At 42.1% G+C, this 15988-nt stretch overlaps 1 protein-coding gene and 1 long non-coding RNA gene across 3 annotated transcripts in view; one reads left to right on the top strand and one right to left on the bottom strand.

Annotated features, from left to right (window-relative positions):
- Nucleotides 1-881: 881 nt before the first annotated feature.
- The window catches only part of ak5 (adenylate kinase 5), a 71978-nt gene continuing 56871 nt past the window's right edge, over nt 882-15988 (top strand). Inside the window, exons 1-5 of the mRNA XM_079488971.1 lie at nt 882-1122; nt 3299-3485; nt 5339-5506; nt 8792-8964; nt 14222-14335. Of these exons, the coding sequence (XP_079345097.1) occupies nt 1063-1122; nt 3299-3485; nt 5339-5506; nt 8792-8964; nt 14222-14335 (702 nt within the window). The 5' untranslated portion in view covers nt 882-1062. The remainder of the gene's footprint in view (nt 1123-3298; nt 3486-5338; nt 5507-8791; nt 8965-14221; nt 14336-15988) is intronic.
- LOC306912624 overlaps nt 5552-15988 on the bottom strand; it is a 60195-nt gene continuing 49758 nt past the window's right edge. Inside the window, exons 2-4 of one of the 2 annotated variants that reach the window (XR_013788407.1) lie at nt 7734-7893; nt 6398-6466; nt 5552-6068 (exon numbers count right to left, since the gene is read on the bottom strand). This is a non-coding gene — a long non-coding RNA (uncharacterized lncRNA). The remainder of the gene's footprint in view (nt 6069-6397; nt 6467-7733; nt 7894-15988) is intronic. The other variant, XR_013788408.1, reaches the window with a different exon arrangement.

The raw sequence follows: 15988 nt of genomic DNA, 5'->3' as shown, positions 1-15988 counted from the left end.
AGGAACAGTATAACTATATGTGTTATGATGTATTTGATTGATTGATTGATTGATTAGTCAGTCAAAGCTCTAAACGGCACATGTACAGTAACACTTTTTTTTTTTTATGCTTGCATTTATCATTATGTCACTCTTGTTTAAAAAACAAAAACAAAAGCCTCTATAATTAATTAATTGTCTTTATTTCAGAAACAGAACCCCTCCATCAATGCTGGGAGGTCATCAACTCCAAACGACAAAGCTCTCAGGAAATATGAACATAAGATCAACCTGGGTAAAACTCCACTCAAACTAAATACTATTACGGTACAATACATATATTTTTTTATAATATCAACCTGGGTAGACCTCCAAGGCTCCAATCAAATTAAATAATACTAAAATAAATGTTATTATAGTCCCTTTAACATGTGCTAATCCACTAGTAATGTTATCGTCTCTGTTGGGCGGAAACCTGATGTCCAAAACTGTTTTTCAATTTCAAAGTATCAAAAGTAGCAGATCTACAAGCTTGAAATGTGGTGTGAAAAAGCTAAAGAATGCTTTTGTGTGACACTGTAGTATCATCAAGTAGGTCTGCCCAGCCAGATACCCAGCCAGCCAGCCACACATAGCTCCGTAAGGGAGTGGTTGTACCACTCAAAAATGCACAAGACAGTGGATTCCCCGTCATCCTGTATCAAGTTTTCAAGGTTGTGCTAAAGGTATGAAATAACGCAAGTTCGTGACTGAGCGCCATTTGGGCACAGCGCGCAAACTCGGTGCCACTGACTAGCCTACTGCCAACGTCAATCACATGTCGCCTCACTCGCCTGCTCCATGCGCTATATAGCAGACGGAGCAGAATGCTGTTGCTGTAGAAGGAAGATAGACAACCTCGCATCACCGAGGCATTGCCTACTACAGGAATCCATACCGGCAACGAAAAATGCGCTGATGGTTTGATTGACGTAATTATTATTGAAGTTCCCGTCGTTGCCAAATAATATCTTCGCTTTAAGTGTTAAGTGTGCTTTGGAAGACACTCTGGACAAGTTGTGATTTCAGAGAATATCGACAGGGATGAATACCAGCGATGCCAAGGAGTATCTCGCAAGACGCGAGATACCACAACTATTTGAGGTGAGGCGTACGTGCGCTTCGAGAGGTTTTTGCAGAGCAGTGGTGGACAGACATTGTGCCAATTAAAGTGTCATAAAGATGTATTCTAGACAAGTTAATGAAATAATGTGAATCATAACTTGACATCAGCGTGCAGATAGCATTTGCGCGTATAGTTGTGACCCAATGCATGCATGTTTTTACATGTTTTAGGCTACAATTCTCTTTCATTCGAGAAATAAATAGCTCACATACATGTATTCAATATAATATTCTCAAATGACTTCTATATTGTGTTAAATCACATTTGAATATGAACATGTAAAAACATATTGTCCCCGACTCCTCAGTCCTCAATCTCCTCATACAGTTATCTCTATAAATTTTAAAGACTAAAATCAGATGATTCATTGATTCTATATCAAATGGTTGTTTACCATGCACCACAAGGGAAGGAAACACAACGGCAGAACCTACAGATCACATTCCATTATCATTAGAAATGAAGGCAATAGGCAGATGCATACTGAAACCAATCAAATTTAATTAACCAATCTTATTCATTTGTCTGATTTCCAGAGACAGGTAATGTGTGTGTCAGCAATTACAAGCAGTTATTTTCATTACAGCCAGTAAAGTATAAGATTGGAATTGATAGCATCATTATGCCCATTACAATTTATGTGTGCAATATTGTCCCTTCCCTTGATACAAAACCACATTATTCATTATTGAATTTCATTATAATGTCACAGTCTTGCCAAAAATATCTAAATGCTAGTTAGAATGTAGTTGGAAAGAGAATAAGTATTTGTTTCTGTGGGCGGTTGCTAATGAAAGGGGTGGATATCAAATTGGAAGGATGTCTTCTGTCCCAGGGGAATTCATTGTTTAAGAACATTCAGGGTTAAGGGCCAGATCTCATGCACTAGCCTGGTTTCTCTCTTGGCATAAAAACACAGTTCTCACATTTGTCAGTCAGGTCAGTTGACTTTCATATTCTGAGAAAAGTTGACTCTAAATTGATGGGCATCAGTCTTTGGCTTTTATTCACCCTTCCTGTTGTTTTTTCACACAACACTGATGCAGAACCAAGACATCAATACAAACATACTGGTGAGACTACACATTGTAATCAACATATGCTGGGACCACACACTGAAACCTTGGTTCCAAGTCCAGCAGACTTAGGAACAGCTTCTTCCCCTCCACTGTCATCTACCTAAACTCCTCATCCACTCCTCTCCCCCCTCCAGTGTCAGCCCCCAACCCATCCACCATCCCTGTCGAGACTCTAGACTCATCCTAGTCCTATCCTATGTGGACTCGTGTGATATGGCCACTGGACTTGTGGAATATGGTCTCTGGACCTTAGTTTAGCACTTTGTGCATTGGGCCACGTGCAATAAGGGCTACGTGCAATATGGACAGATCATGTTTTTTCTCTTCCTTCTCATATCCTTATTTATTTATTTATTTAAATGACTACTGCTCAGCCCATATCTACTGTTACTACTGTACTACTGTATTAATGTATCCTCCTCCTTCTGACATGTTTGCACTATTGGTGAGATGCGAAAATACTTTTCGCTGTGCTGTACATTGACAATAAATTGAATCTCATCTCATCATCTCAACCTTTTAACTTTCAGTCATCACTTTGGATTCTTGTGTACAGTATGTCAGGACTGATCTCTCTCAGTTTTCCTCTAGCTCAGTGGTTCTCAAAGTGGGGTCTAGGGACCCACAGGGATCCTTGAGGCGGTTTCAGGGGGACCCCAACAAAATGATGAAGAATTTAATTTCACTATTATTTAATTGTCTAAAAGTTTTCCCAATGAGAGAATTATAAGAATGAATATTCACAGTGTCACTGTCTCCACTGTTATCTCCCCATCTACAGTACAAAGACTATTCTGGTCTAGTCTAGACTAGTCTATAGACAGTTCTGTATTCTGTATTAAATCTAATATAACAACAAAAAATAATCTCTGTGTCAGGGGGTCCCTTGCACAAAACCTTTTCAAATGGGGGTCCGTGCCTATAGTATGTATCAGTTTTGGGGTCTTTGACATCACAATGTTTGCGAACCGTCGCTCCTAGTCTCTCAGTGCCACGTGGATAAATCAATCTAATATATGCGCGAAGGAATGTACAGTACAATGGGCGTTCTCATTCATTTGTTGTTGTTTTTCAGAGCCTGCTAACCGGGTTGATGTACTACCGGCCAGATGACCCTCTTGACTACTTGGAAGGCTGTCTTAAAAAGGTGAGGGAGATGGGAGGAACAGAGAAGGTGCGGTGGGACACATTTGTGGGTCAGGAGAAGAAGTCCCTCCCTCCCCTCAATGGGGGCCAATCACGAAGGTCCCTCTTCAGAAACGGTAAGCATTGAGGATCAGGTGCACGTTGTTGAAGAAAAGTCTTCTCAAGAAAAAATCTAAAGCTAAATATAAATAAATAATAATAATACATCTCTGGAATATAATGCTATTCTTTCCAAGCGGCATTCTGTTTTAGGATAACTAAGTGGCTGGTTTAGTGGACTGTTCATTAATTTATATGCCACATATGAAAATGTGTTTGGAGCAACCCAATAAAGAACATAAGAACAGGCAGAAATAGAATGTCCAGAGTCAGACAACTATCACAAGCTGTTGAGGTAGATGCCGGTAGATACACCTGTGTTATCTGAAGGATGATTCAAATCATGGTACAGCGGGACAGCGGGTAATAATCTGGGTTTTGTTCTATGCAAACATTACTACAGTGTAGTGGAGGCTAATATGATCTTGTCGTTGGCCACTTTTGCAACACTCTTGAGGTTTTATGTATTCTGAATATGCATGTGTAATCATTAACCTGGCACAGTGCAGACAACAAAGGCTACCATGCAGCGGCGGAGGTTTACATTTACAAGGAAATATTGTAGATGCAAAGTAGGGCGTTAGGATTTGCAAAACAAAGTGAAGTCACAGATGACTAATATCTATATCATTTTTTCCTATTTGTTTGTGTATGTTCCATAGTTGAACACTGAACATCACATTCATTTTACGACGTACCCGGCATGCAAATGTGCATGCAAAAGGAAATTCACGTTTGTGTAACTGCATATTCATGACTATATAAAATAGAATAGTGTAGAATAGATTGCTTTACTAAACTGTCTCCATGAGACAAGCTGGTTACAATCACACACCACTCAATACAGACAATATTAGAACAGACCATTTTTCATAACAAAGGGAGTCTACCAACACGACTCAAGCCTGAAACGGCTGATCCGGTGCTTCACAGGTACAGGGACATAAGTTGCAGAAGTAGGAGAGGACACTGGAGCAGCACGGACATTTAGAACCTTTTATTAGGTGCTAAGTATGCAAAAACGACTAACGTTTCGACCTTGCGGTCTTGACATGACTCTGATGAAGACCGCAAGGTCGAAACGTTAGTCGTTTTTGTATACTTAGCACCTAATAAAAGGCTCTAAATGTCCGTGCTGTCCGTCCAGTGTCCTCTCCTCCTTCTGCAAACCATTTTTCATGTATGGATTGAGCAATATAAACAAGGGATGGTATACTGTGTGTATAGTCTTCTGTGTAAACTTTGCAGCTGCAGTAATTAGCTACTAGGAAGTAATACCTAATATGGGATGGAGATTCATTGCCTGTGAGTGTACACTGCAATTCCCATCTTGGCTGTCAGCAGAAGTTCAAATCTGTCATGTTTGTATAACACTTAATGTTGGCCAGATGGGAATGCCATCTCTCTGTCTGCTGACAGCTCCTATACAGTGTACATCATTTCTCTCTCAGCTGGCGTTTCTCTCTTAGTGCCAATCTTTCATTCCCTACTTTAATAGGCTCTAATTGTAGATGACAATAGTTCAATATACAGTCAACGCTCATAATTGATTGATTCATGACCCTTTGATTATGCTTGTTCTGTATCGTGGGTGTGTTAATTATAGTATATGTTCCCGGTCTTGATTAATGACATGCATTTGAAAAATGGCAAGAATAGTAAGATCTTTGTAATTAATGACGAGAGAAATAGATTTTAATAATACATTTAATTTATTTGTTTCTCTGTTTCTCTGTGTGTGTGTGTGTGTGTGTGTGTGTGTGTGTGTGTGTGTGTGTGTGTGTGTGTGTGTGTGTGTGTGTGTGTGTGTGTGTGTGTGTGTGTGTGTGTGTGTTGTGCATGTGCATGTGTACCGTGTGTGTTACCCCAGTGTTGCCCGACAGTCCCAATTTCCCTTATAGACGGTATGAACGCCTACCGCCCATCAGTCAGTTCTCCATCGAGAGTGACTCGGACCTGTCAGAGACTGCAGAACTCATAGAGGAGTACGAGGTGTTTGATCCGTCCAGACCTCGGCCCAAGGTCATCCTTGTCATAGGTAAAGGCCACAAACTGAACACCATAAAAAATATGAGCATCATGTAGTCAGTGATGCTCTGCGTGTTGTTGCTGTTGTGCAATTTCTTAATGAAATATGGAGAGACACAGACAGACTAGTCTCGCGTATCCAGACAACTATTCCACAATCTAGCGAATATAGTCTGGAACTACACCGAAATCAGAGTAATCTGTTTCACAATTTCTGTTCACAAAAATATATTTTAAAATATCTTTAGAGCTTATTTGTTTATTTCCATTTCTGCTAATAGTAGCGGCCTTCATTCTTAAGAGACCATGGCACAAGCGCACTTGGATTGGATCAGGTGGTGCTGAAGGAACAGTGCTTTGTGTGTGAGAGGCAGTCTCTTTGGCAGTGATGGCATTTGAATGCGCTGCCGTCGCCTGCTGACGCCGATTGAGGTGCCTTTCGCCTAGCTCTCCTTTCTGCTGCTGCTTTGTTCACTCTTCTGGATTCCATTGCCGACCTCCTGCCTCCAGCAGGCACGATCACTTGCACTATATCCTCCCCAGTTATCCACTCCAAGCGGTATATGCTTAGACTGCAAAGACGAAGCTTCACTTCCGTTTAAATGTTAAATGGTGCATTTATATAGCGCCTTACAAGGCGCTTTACATAGATTGTGCATTACATTCATCCATTCACACACACATTCATACACCGATTGCGGTGGAAGCCATGCAAGGTACCAACCAGCACATCGGGAGCAATTTGGGGTTCAGTGTCTTGCCCAAGGACACTTCGACATGTAGACAGGAGGAGCCGGGATTCGAACCGCCGACCCATGGATCATTGGACGACCTGCTCTACCTCCTGAACCACAGTCGCCCCTTCCTTTCATCAAAAGGAAAATGTTTATATTTTACTCACAAGCTTCCATTCTCTTCTATGACGGAAGCATTTGAAAATTGCGAGAGGCAACAGTCTGACAACGCGAGACTACAGACAGACAGACAGAGAGACAGATAGATAGACAGGCTGAGTGTTATGCTGACTTCCTGGATAAGGTATACACAATATGTGGTCTGGATGCAGCGACCTGACACATTTAATAATATTAATGATTGTAAAGAATGCAAATGGGTGTTTAGATTTGGTTTGCAAAATGTTCCCCTGCCTCTGTATGTTTGATATTTGGGGAACTTGTGCACTGGTGTGGGAGGAGAGGTGCAGTAGGTGGTGTGTCAAACTGCCTATTGATTGGTCAGCTACAGTAGATAATTGCTCATACAGTTCTGCCATTGAACCGTTTAAGGTCCTTATCAGAGATTAAAATTCAGGTGCATTTTGCATCCCAAAACGCAGTTTATAGTTAAGGGACGCAATAAAACAACGACCTCTGCATCCATGGGATGCACTACTGTGCTAGCTTTAGTTATAATAATCATTTCTTCTTCTGTTTTCTACATGAATATAACCACATTATAACCATATAAAATGAAGTGGGAGTTAAATGCTGCAATTTGTAAAAATGGCAAAATATGACTCCTAACGTCGTTGAAGTGGGACTCATAAAATGTCCCTGGGACTCATCTAAAAGACCATCCCTGCATCCCGGGACTCATTACATTGAAAACCTATTTACATCACTACCTTATGTAGTGTTTAAACAGGGATCAGACAACATACATACATGGAGTCCAGTGAACTGGCTCATGGACAGGTCACACATGGGCAGATACAATTACTGCTGCACGGACCTCCGAGTCCTAGGCCATGGGAACAAAGTGGACCCTAGGCTGTTACAGATGATCGCCTAGGAGGGCCATGCAGCATTCATGTTGCAGATGTCAGTCCACATACAGTAGTTTTTGACAAATAACAATTTAGGCGTAGGAATTTGGCATTACACTAAGAAATGCATCTCATAGGATCAGTGTCAGTGTCATGACTCTGTGGAAATGATCACTATGCCATTGGCCAGAGTGCAGTGTACTGCTCTTAAAAGTAATGAAAACCAATCATTTGATTGGACATCATGGTTGAATCCACCTGCAACAATAAGAGTGCATTGTAAATCCCTGCCCTCTCATTCCAATGAAACTTGCTCACGCAGCACATACACCCAGCACAAGTAGTAGTAGAAGTAGGTAGTTAGTAGGCAGGCAGTGCATGCCTTGTTCAACAGTCTGATGGTAGCCGGGTAGAAGTTAGAACCTTTTTTTAAATCGGGTGTTCAGGCATTTGATACTGCAATTGAGCTTACCTGACCGTCGTCACAGTAATAGCGTGAACAGATTGTGGATGGGGTGGTAATTGTCCTTGATGATGTCTTGAGCTTTGACCACGCACCGCCTCTCATACAATTCCTGGAGGGAGGGCAGCTCATCTCCCACTACGCGCTGGGCTGTCCGCAACAGGTTTTTCTGTAGGTTTGAAGAGTATAGTAGTTCCTGTCGTGTTCTTTTCTGAGTACACTGTGCCGTATTTTTGAAAGTAAATATAAAAACAAAAAGGCATCAGCTCAGCTGTAATTTCTCCAAAGGATGACAGCAAACCTTTTGTGGGGCAATTTAAGAGAACCAGACAAAGGAAATTGTGTTATGAAGCCTGAGCCTGTAATGAGGGCTGTGAGTAGCCATGAAAATATCAGATGAAAGATATAACGGATAGTACGCCACATGTTCCAGTAGACCTATCTCTGTTAGACAAAGCTAGCCTATAGCTTACAAATTTACAATACATCAGCATCAACTAAGCTTCAAAGTGTTGTTCCTTTGCTGTCAATCCCCAAAAACAGAACGAGGGAACAGCAGGACAAGAAAGCGAGAGGTGTTGTTTGTGTGTAGGAGGTATGTGTGGACACATACCTGTTTCTTTCATCTGACACCCCACTCCTCTATGCATGCTGCCTTACAGTGCATAACACACACACACACACACACACACACACACACACACACACACACACACACACACACACACACACACACACACACACACACACACACACACACACACACACACACACACACACACACACACACACACACACACACACACACACACACACACACACACACACACACACCTCCTAAGTAAACCTCCTAAGTCCTAGGTAAACCCGAGGGCACCTGCTGTAGTTGCATGCCTGCATAGTGCATAGACTACTAGCAGACACATACCATTTACTACACAATCATACAGTACACTGGCACAGTGAGTTGAGTGCACTCACGTACAGTATCACACATACTCTATCCTCCATTTCCACACCCATCCCACGCAGACAGAACTAACAACAACTCTTCACCCTGTCCACAGGTGGCCCTGGCAGTGGCAAGGGAACGCAGAGCCTGAAGATTGCGGAGCGCTACGGCTTCCAGTATGTGTCTGTGGGAGAGCTGCTGAGGAAGAAAATGATCCACAATGCCACCAGCAGCAGGAAGTGGAGCCTCATTGCTAAAATCATCACCAATGGAGAACTGGCACCTCAGGTAAGAAGGTCATGGGAGAGAGGGGGCGAGCAACAGAGAGAGAGAGGAGAGAGAGAAAGAATGTGTGTGTGAGTGTGTGAGTGAGTGAGTGAGTGAGTGAGTGAGTGAGTGAGTGAGTGCGTGCGTGCGTGCGTGCGTGCGTGCGTGCGTGCGTGCGTGCGTGCGTGGGTGTACGACTGTGCACGTCTGTGTATGATAGTGTGTGTTTTTCAGTTTTCTGATGGCAAGGATCCACAGATGTCAAGGATCCACAGATGCATTGAAAGCTATGTACCATCTTATAAGATGTTTCTCAGGGACCCAAAGATGTGTGTTATCAGACAGGATTTAGTATTGACTAACTTGACAATATTAAATGGAGAATATGGGCCATATGGCCTGAGACCAGTTGAAACTTCATAAAATGAATCCTAGTGATCCGCTGAGAATTACCATGTAAGCTGGCAAGGAGGGACTGCGAGAGAGAGAGAACTGTGCTTCACAAGAAAAAACAAACACTAACCCTAACACACATAGGGTGTATGTATATATATATATATATATATATATATATATATATACGTAGCGCGTGGAAGGAACACGTTATTCCAACCAGTTCCTTGTCATCTCCATCAGGTGCCCCGGCTGGGCAGGGGGAGGCAGCATATATAGACCAGGAGTACTGCATGTTTATTGTGAGGGTAACTACCCTAGGGGACACAGGGAGAACATGCAAACTCCACACAGAAACGCCCTTTTTCCAACCCCACCTAGGGTATATGGGCACTGATGACATGGAGGACCCAGGACCATCTAGCTGTGAGGCGCCAGTGTTACCGACTGCTTCACCATTCCCCCCTAACACATATTTTTAAAGGTGTCATCTTTGTTTCCGGTTTAAATCTGCTGCTGTGCCAGTCTGGTGAAACTGAATCACATGGGACTACAGTTACAGCTACAGTATACACAGCCAAACAGAATGCAGCAATGTTTGCAACACTTTTTTATTTTATTCTCAGTACAGTTTGGAGACGAGAGATGTATTCAGCAACTTCACCATTGAGAGTATTGTAGACAATAAGTAGTGTTGAAATCAATCCTGTTTTGATATAGAGAGCAGAGAATAAAGTGATTGAAGTATAGGAGTAATTATGTTCAGCTTTTAATCAAAGGAAGGAAGAATAAGTACTTTAAGTGTGTTCACTTGGTTGCAGGATATTATAACTAACGGCATAGATGTAACAAGAGACTAATTAGTAGAGTCCGTCTCACAAGCGGGCTGGAGGAGGGATGCTTATCCATCTTATTAGTGTCGCTGCTGAATAATGACTCTGCCCAGGAAATTAAATGACAGGCTCCCCGTGGTTGTTTTCGCTCCCCACAGCCAGGTTCTAAAGACAATTAAGGCATGTCTCGGAGATTTGTAGCACCATAGAGGGTCGCAGGCCCCGACGAGAGGCCTGGAAAAGAATTCCCCGTTCATTTTCCCCATAGACTTTTCAAAAAGTATTTATTTAAAGATGTTGGACAAAGCCAACGTGATAAATCATGACAATAAACACAATGTTTTGGGCCGATCAAATAATTAGAAAGAAGAAAAAAAAGGCAGGGTACAACACTTTTTGTTTTGTTTTTCTTCTTTATAGTTATTTGTTATCGTTAATAATGCGTGTGAGGTAGAGCCAGAAGAGGTGAGTTTTCAGGAGAAGAATCTATAGGAAGGTATTGTACCAGAATCAAATGGAAAACCCTTTTGTATCAGTTTCTTTGGGTTTATGTGATATTACATTTGGTCATTATGCTAATTACCCAATTTATGATGAAACAGTGACTCGTAGCTTTCGGCATATAGGAAAAATACATTCAGCACACGTAATAATCATATAGAAACAACACATTAAGCACATTACTTGCCTCACGTATGCCTACAGGGCCATTTTCTAATTTTTTCCCCCCTTTTTTTTCTTTTCAATTCCGGGACTTCTGATTATAGTGTTGACCAGGGTGTTGTAGGGAAGGGAAGGACAGACATCATGTGCTGAAGGGGAGACAGTGTAGGGAAGGGACGGACAGACATCATGTGCTGAAGGGGAGACAGTGTAGGAGAGACCAGGGTGTTGTAGGGAAGGGAAGGACAGACATCATGTGCTGAAGAGGAGACAGTGTAGGAGAGACCAGGGTGTTGTAGGGAAGGACAGGACAGACATCATGTGCTGAAGGGGAGACAGTGACCAGGGTGTTGTAGGGAAGGGAAGGACAGACATCATGTGCTGAAGGGGAGACAGTGTAGGAGAGACCAGGGTGTTGTAGGGAAGGACAGGACAGACATCATGTGCTGAAGGGGAGACAGTGACCAGGGTGTTGTAGGGAAGGGAAGGACAGACATCATGTGCTGAAGGGGAGACAGTGTAGGAGAGACCAGGGTGTTGTAGGGAAGGACAGGACAGACATCATGTGCTGAAGGGGAGACAGTGACCAGGGTGTTGTAGGGAAGGACAGGACAGACATCATGTGCTGAAGGGGAGACAGTGACCAGGGTGTTGTAGGGAAGGGAAGGACAGACATTGTGTGCTGAAGGGGAGACAGTGACCAGGGTGTTGTAGGGAAGGGAAGGACAGACATCATGTGCTGAAGGGGAGACAGTGTAGGAGAGACACAAGATAGAAAGCATATACTGTAGGACTCGGAGGCAGCACATGTGGATTCATAGATGGGCATTAGAGGCTACATTATCTCCAGGACCATGATGTAGCACGTGTTTGTGTGTGTACTCTCTTAAAGATGGAGTGCCACATTTTTTGTATTTTTCCAGTTTTTCATGTGTCTATGAGGTGACAGTACTTCATTAGACACCCTGGAGCCGTTTCTATGTGCAATGGTGTATTAACTTTGTATTTAGGGTTTCTTCCTGGAGGCTGAACCCTTGACAGTCAAACGGGCCAATGAAATAAACAGTAATATAGTGACACCACACTATCAGCCCCTCCCCTAATCCCTCCCCCTTTATCATACAACTACAGCTGTGGGTGCGGTTTCAGTTCAGGTGGATCACCACCCATCACCACCCACCAGGCAAACCAGGCATACTTAATGAACTGGTGGGCGTGTCCACATAAAAGCATGATTTTAACAAATACTGTACACTTTTTGGAAAAAGTTCTTCCTCCTTATATTATAATAATACCTGATGATCATGTTTTAGGGTGGAAAAGAATCATGGCACTCCATCTTTAAGGCTGAGAATGACTGATGCCTGGACTAGAGCTCAAACAGTCTGCCCATCAAATGGTTTTTCTTAGTTCAGCTTAGTTTAGCTTGATTCATGAACATTCTGCTATTCCATTTTAATCTCCGTCTGGTCTGTCAACTGACAGCAGAACATTCTGTAAGTAGTTGTGGAAAATTACATCTGAGTTGGTCATTGTTGGGCAGAATCATTGTCATAATAGTAGTTATTTTTAGATGCACACATCACACTCGTACTCTATTTAGCTGATATATACGGAATGCATTGGCCTTAAGAAATGTGTTTGTATATGCTGACCTCCTCTGGGCCGTTTTTGAAATAGATGATGCTAAGACATGCTGGCATTCTGTGGCCCTGGCTTGAAGGCACCCACAGACGTGCTGCAGCTCTCAGAAGTAATGCCAAAGTTTTATCAGACACAATTATACCCTAGAATGCACTAGAATATATAATTCACATTTTGACCTTGTGGTATATTCAAGAAATCACCACAGGGACTTTATTTGCTGTGAGTGAGTGCGGTTGCTTCAGCAGGTGTTCAACTATTGTGTAGCTGTTGTATATACACTCAAAATAAAGCTACAGTATAAATCTCACCTTTACAATTCTACTAACCATAAGTACATACCAACTATCCCTCGTGGAATTAATAAAGGCTGTCTATCATATCCACCTTTTTAATAAAATATTACAATGCTATTGAGCAGGATCGGACTAGTGAAGAAACACGGGGAAGGTTGCCGTATATTAGATTAGTCGATGGGTGGCTCTTCCAAGACAGATTTTGCGCTCGCATTAGAAGGCGGGTGTAAGTGCCATCCAACCGTTTCTCTAATCATGTCTCAGAGCCCTAGTGTAGACGGTCGTCCTAAATATTTTTACTTTGAACATCTTACTCTTATGCATGTCATTGCAGGCTGACCAGGCCATACCCTTCCTAGAAGATATATATTAACCCAAATACTTGTAGTCATCAACCTGTTTAAGAGTGTTGTTAAGTGATTTTAAGGTAGACCACACCAATGCAACTCATTGCAACTCAATGAGTTGCATTGGTGTGGTTTACCTTAAAACAGTTTTGTCCCGACCCTTTGGTGTGGTTTGGGCTTTACAGTGCCACCATGATCAGACAATGTTTTCGCTCCCGTCTATGTGTGTGTTCCCGATGGGCCCTATTTTGTCAGTGCCTTACACTAAACTTCTTAGCCTTTTATTTTTTTTACAACAAATTAAATAATAATAATAGTTTAGGGATAAGGGGTAAGGCGACACCGATATGTGTGAAACTGTGCACACACACTCCCTGGAGGCCAGAGCAGAACCTCTGCCCACATTTGTTACACAGGCAGAAACCTCTTAACTACTTTACACAAAAATAGCAAAAATAGCTGATTTACAAGCTCAAAGCGCATCGTACTGCCACATGTTTTGAGCTTGTAGATTGGCTTTTTTTTGTTGCTATTTTAGAATTGGAACTGAATTTGTTTTTATTGCTTTATTGGAATCCTGAAAAGTAACTTTTTAATTTAATTTCAAATGCATTTAGCTAAACTTATGTTAACTTTATGAATACGAATACATTGGACAAAAAAAACAATACAATTGTAATACTAGTCATTAAGCTATTAATATAGACGGAAGTAATTGAAGCGGGTCAAGTTTTCATGTTTGGAATTGGAACAGCTGAAATCAATAATATATCAGTATTCCGATATTAACATCCAAGGTGGGGGCCCCTTGTGGCCCCCGGGCTGCCAGTTGGCCATGTTTGCTCTCGTCTAGAGCTGTGTTCCTTGTGAGGAGTGGGACCCATGTACTATACTAGTCTATATCTCACAACTCTTGGTCAAACGGTGCACGGGGCATGAGCTCTCAAAGCCTATGCAAGAAAACAGGAATGTTGTTGTTGACCAACCAAACTAACTAGCATTTTTAATATCTGATGTTCTCCTAAATGTCTTACGATCTCATATTACTGTATGTTGGCAAAATCGGAAGTTGACATATTTTGCCCTGACTGTGTGTTTCTAGGAGACCACCATCACTGAGATAAAGCAGAAGATCATGAAGATCCCATACGCTAATGGAATTGTCATAGATGGATTTCCCCGCGATGTTGGACAGGCCTTGTCTTTTGAAGACCAGGTGAGTTTCTGCCAAGAGTATAAAAGGGTTCTGTTACATAATTACATACGTAAGTTCATTTGGAGGAAATTAAACAAAACACTGCCCAATATTAATGTGTTTAAATTCAATTAGGGGATAAGAAACTGAGCAGACATAATGTTAAGGAGCAAAAAGTAAAATAGTCAACCAATAATCACACCCGTGTGAAGTGAGTGGTGCAACTCCGTGTGGGGGTCCCCGGGGGGTCCGTGGAAGTTCCAGACCTACAGGAACGCGGCCAGGGTGCTGGCCCGGTTCCGGCGAGCCACCCGTGTCCGAAATGGTCAGGAAATGACAGAGTTACCGCGTGGGGGTCCCCGGGGGTCCCTGGGGGGTGTATTTGCTGTGTACTATAGATAGGCGGGCACATAGGTTGGAGAACCAATAGGGAGCCGCCGTCGGTTTCCAACGCTAGTTTGCATCCGCCCCAGTCATTGAAAAGCTCTAGTTTCAGGCTACTGTTTCAGTAATCGAGCCAGGATGTAATGAATGCGTGGATATGTGTTTCGGCGTTTTGGAAGAAGGCAGTTTTGGTGACCTGTTGACACACTACTTAAGCAGAGGTGGACAGTAACTGAGTAAATGTACTCAAGATGGAGTAAGCAGGAGGACATCCACACATTGTGAGTGTTATGGTTGTTTAGATTTGTTCTCGCTTTATATTTCCATTAGGCACCTGCCACAATCCCAGGTTGTTTACAAACTCACTCAAGGAATGTTACTAATAAAGGATCATACACTTTAGGTAAACCAAGAACCTATCATCAGTCTAAACAGTAGAATATTATATTTTAAAAAAAAATCTATAATGTATACATTGAAACTATGTACACTAGGATGCCAGGTCTACAAAAGACTTGGAATCTGTCTACATAACATGCTATCTAAATTACATTTTAGCCTTTGCATAAGGTCGGCAAGGATAGGGAAAGTCAAGTGCTACGGCGTGCTAAGTGTCTAAGGTGGTGGAGTCTGAAGAGGCGAGTCTGAAGAGGTGCACGACTTCAGATTACGGGAGTGAGTCTGCCGTTCTAATTGCAATGGGGAGTTCGTCCCATAGTGTTCTGGTCTAATGAAACCAAGATTGAACACTGGTCTGAATGCCAAGTGTTGTGTCTGGGGGAAACCAGACACTGTGGGATGTTTTTAGCAGAAGGAACTGGGAGCAATGCACCGAGCGATCCTTGATGAGTGCTCCAAGCCTCAGGCTGGGGCGAAGGTTCACTTAACAGCAGTGATGGAAGAAGTACTCAAGTAAAAGTATCAATACTGCAATGTAGATATATACTCTGTTACAATTAGAAGTGTGTATACAAAATGTACTTGAGTAAAAGTACAAAAGTGTCTGCATCAAAATATTCTTAAAGTACCAAAAGTAAAAGTACTCATTGTGCAGTATGTCCCATTTCACAAGTTCAAAATGTATTAAAAAAATCTTGAAAATAGCTAATCTACAAGCACAATACGTTGCATCGCGACACATTCTGAGCTTGTAGATCTGCCATGTTCAAATGGCCGAAATATATTATATAGGGCTGAAGTGGTTAGTGTGTTTTGTAATAATAATCAAAATCTACAGTACATAGTAACTAGTAACAACAGTTTCCATATAATTGTAGTGGAGTAAAAGTA

Source organism: Electrona antarctica (assembly GCF_951216825.1).
Source record: "Electrona antarctica genome assembly, chromosome: 19".
NCBI classification, from domain to species: Eukaryota; Metazoa; Chordata; class Actinopteri; order Myctophiformes; family Myctophidae; genus Electrona; species Electrona antarctica.
The sequence above is the reverse complement of the archived record's forward strand: the minus strand, read 5'-3'. Positions and strand labels throughout refer to the sequence as shown.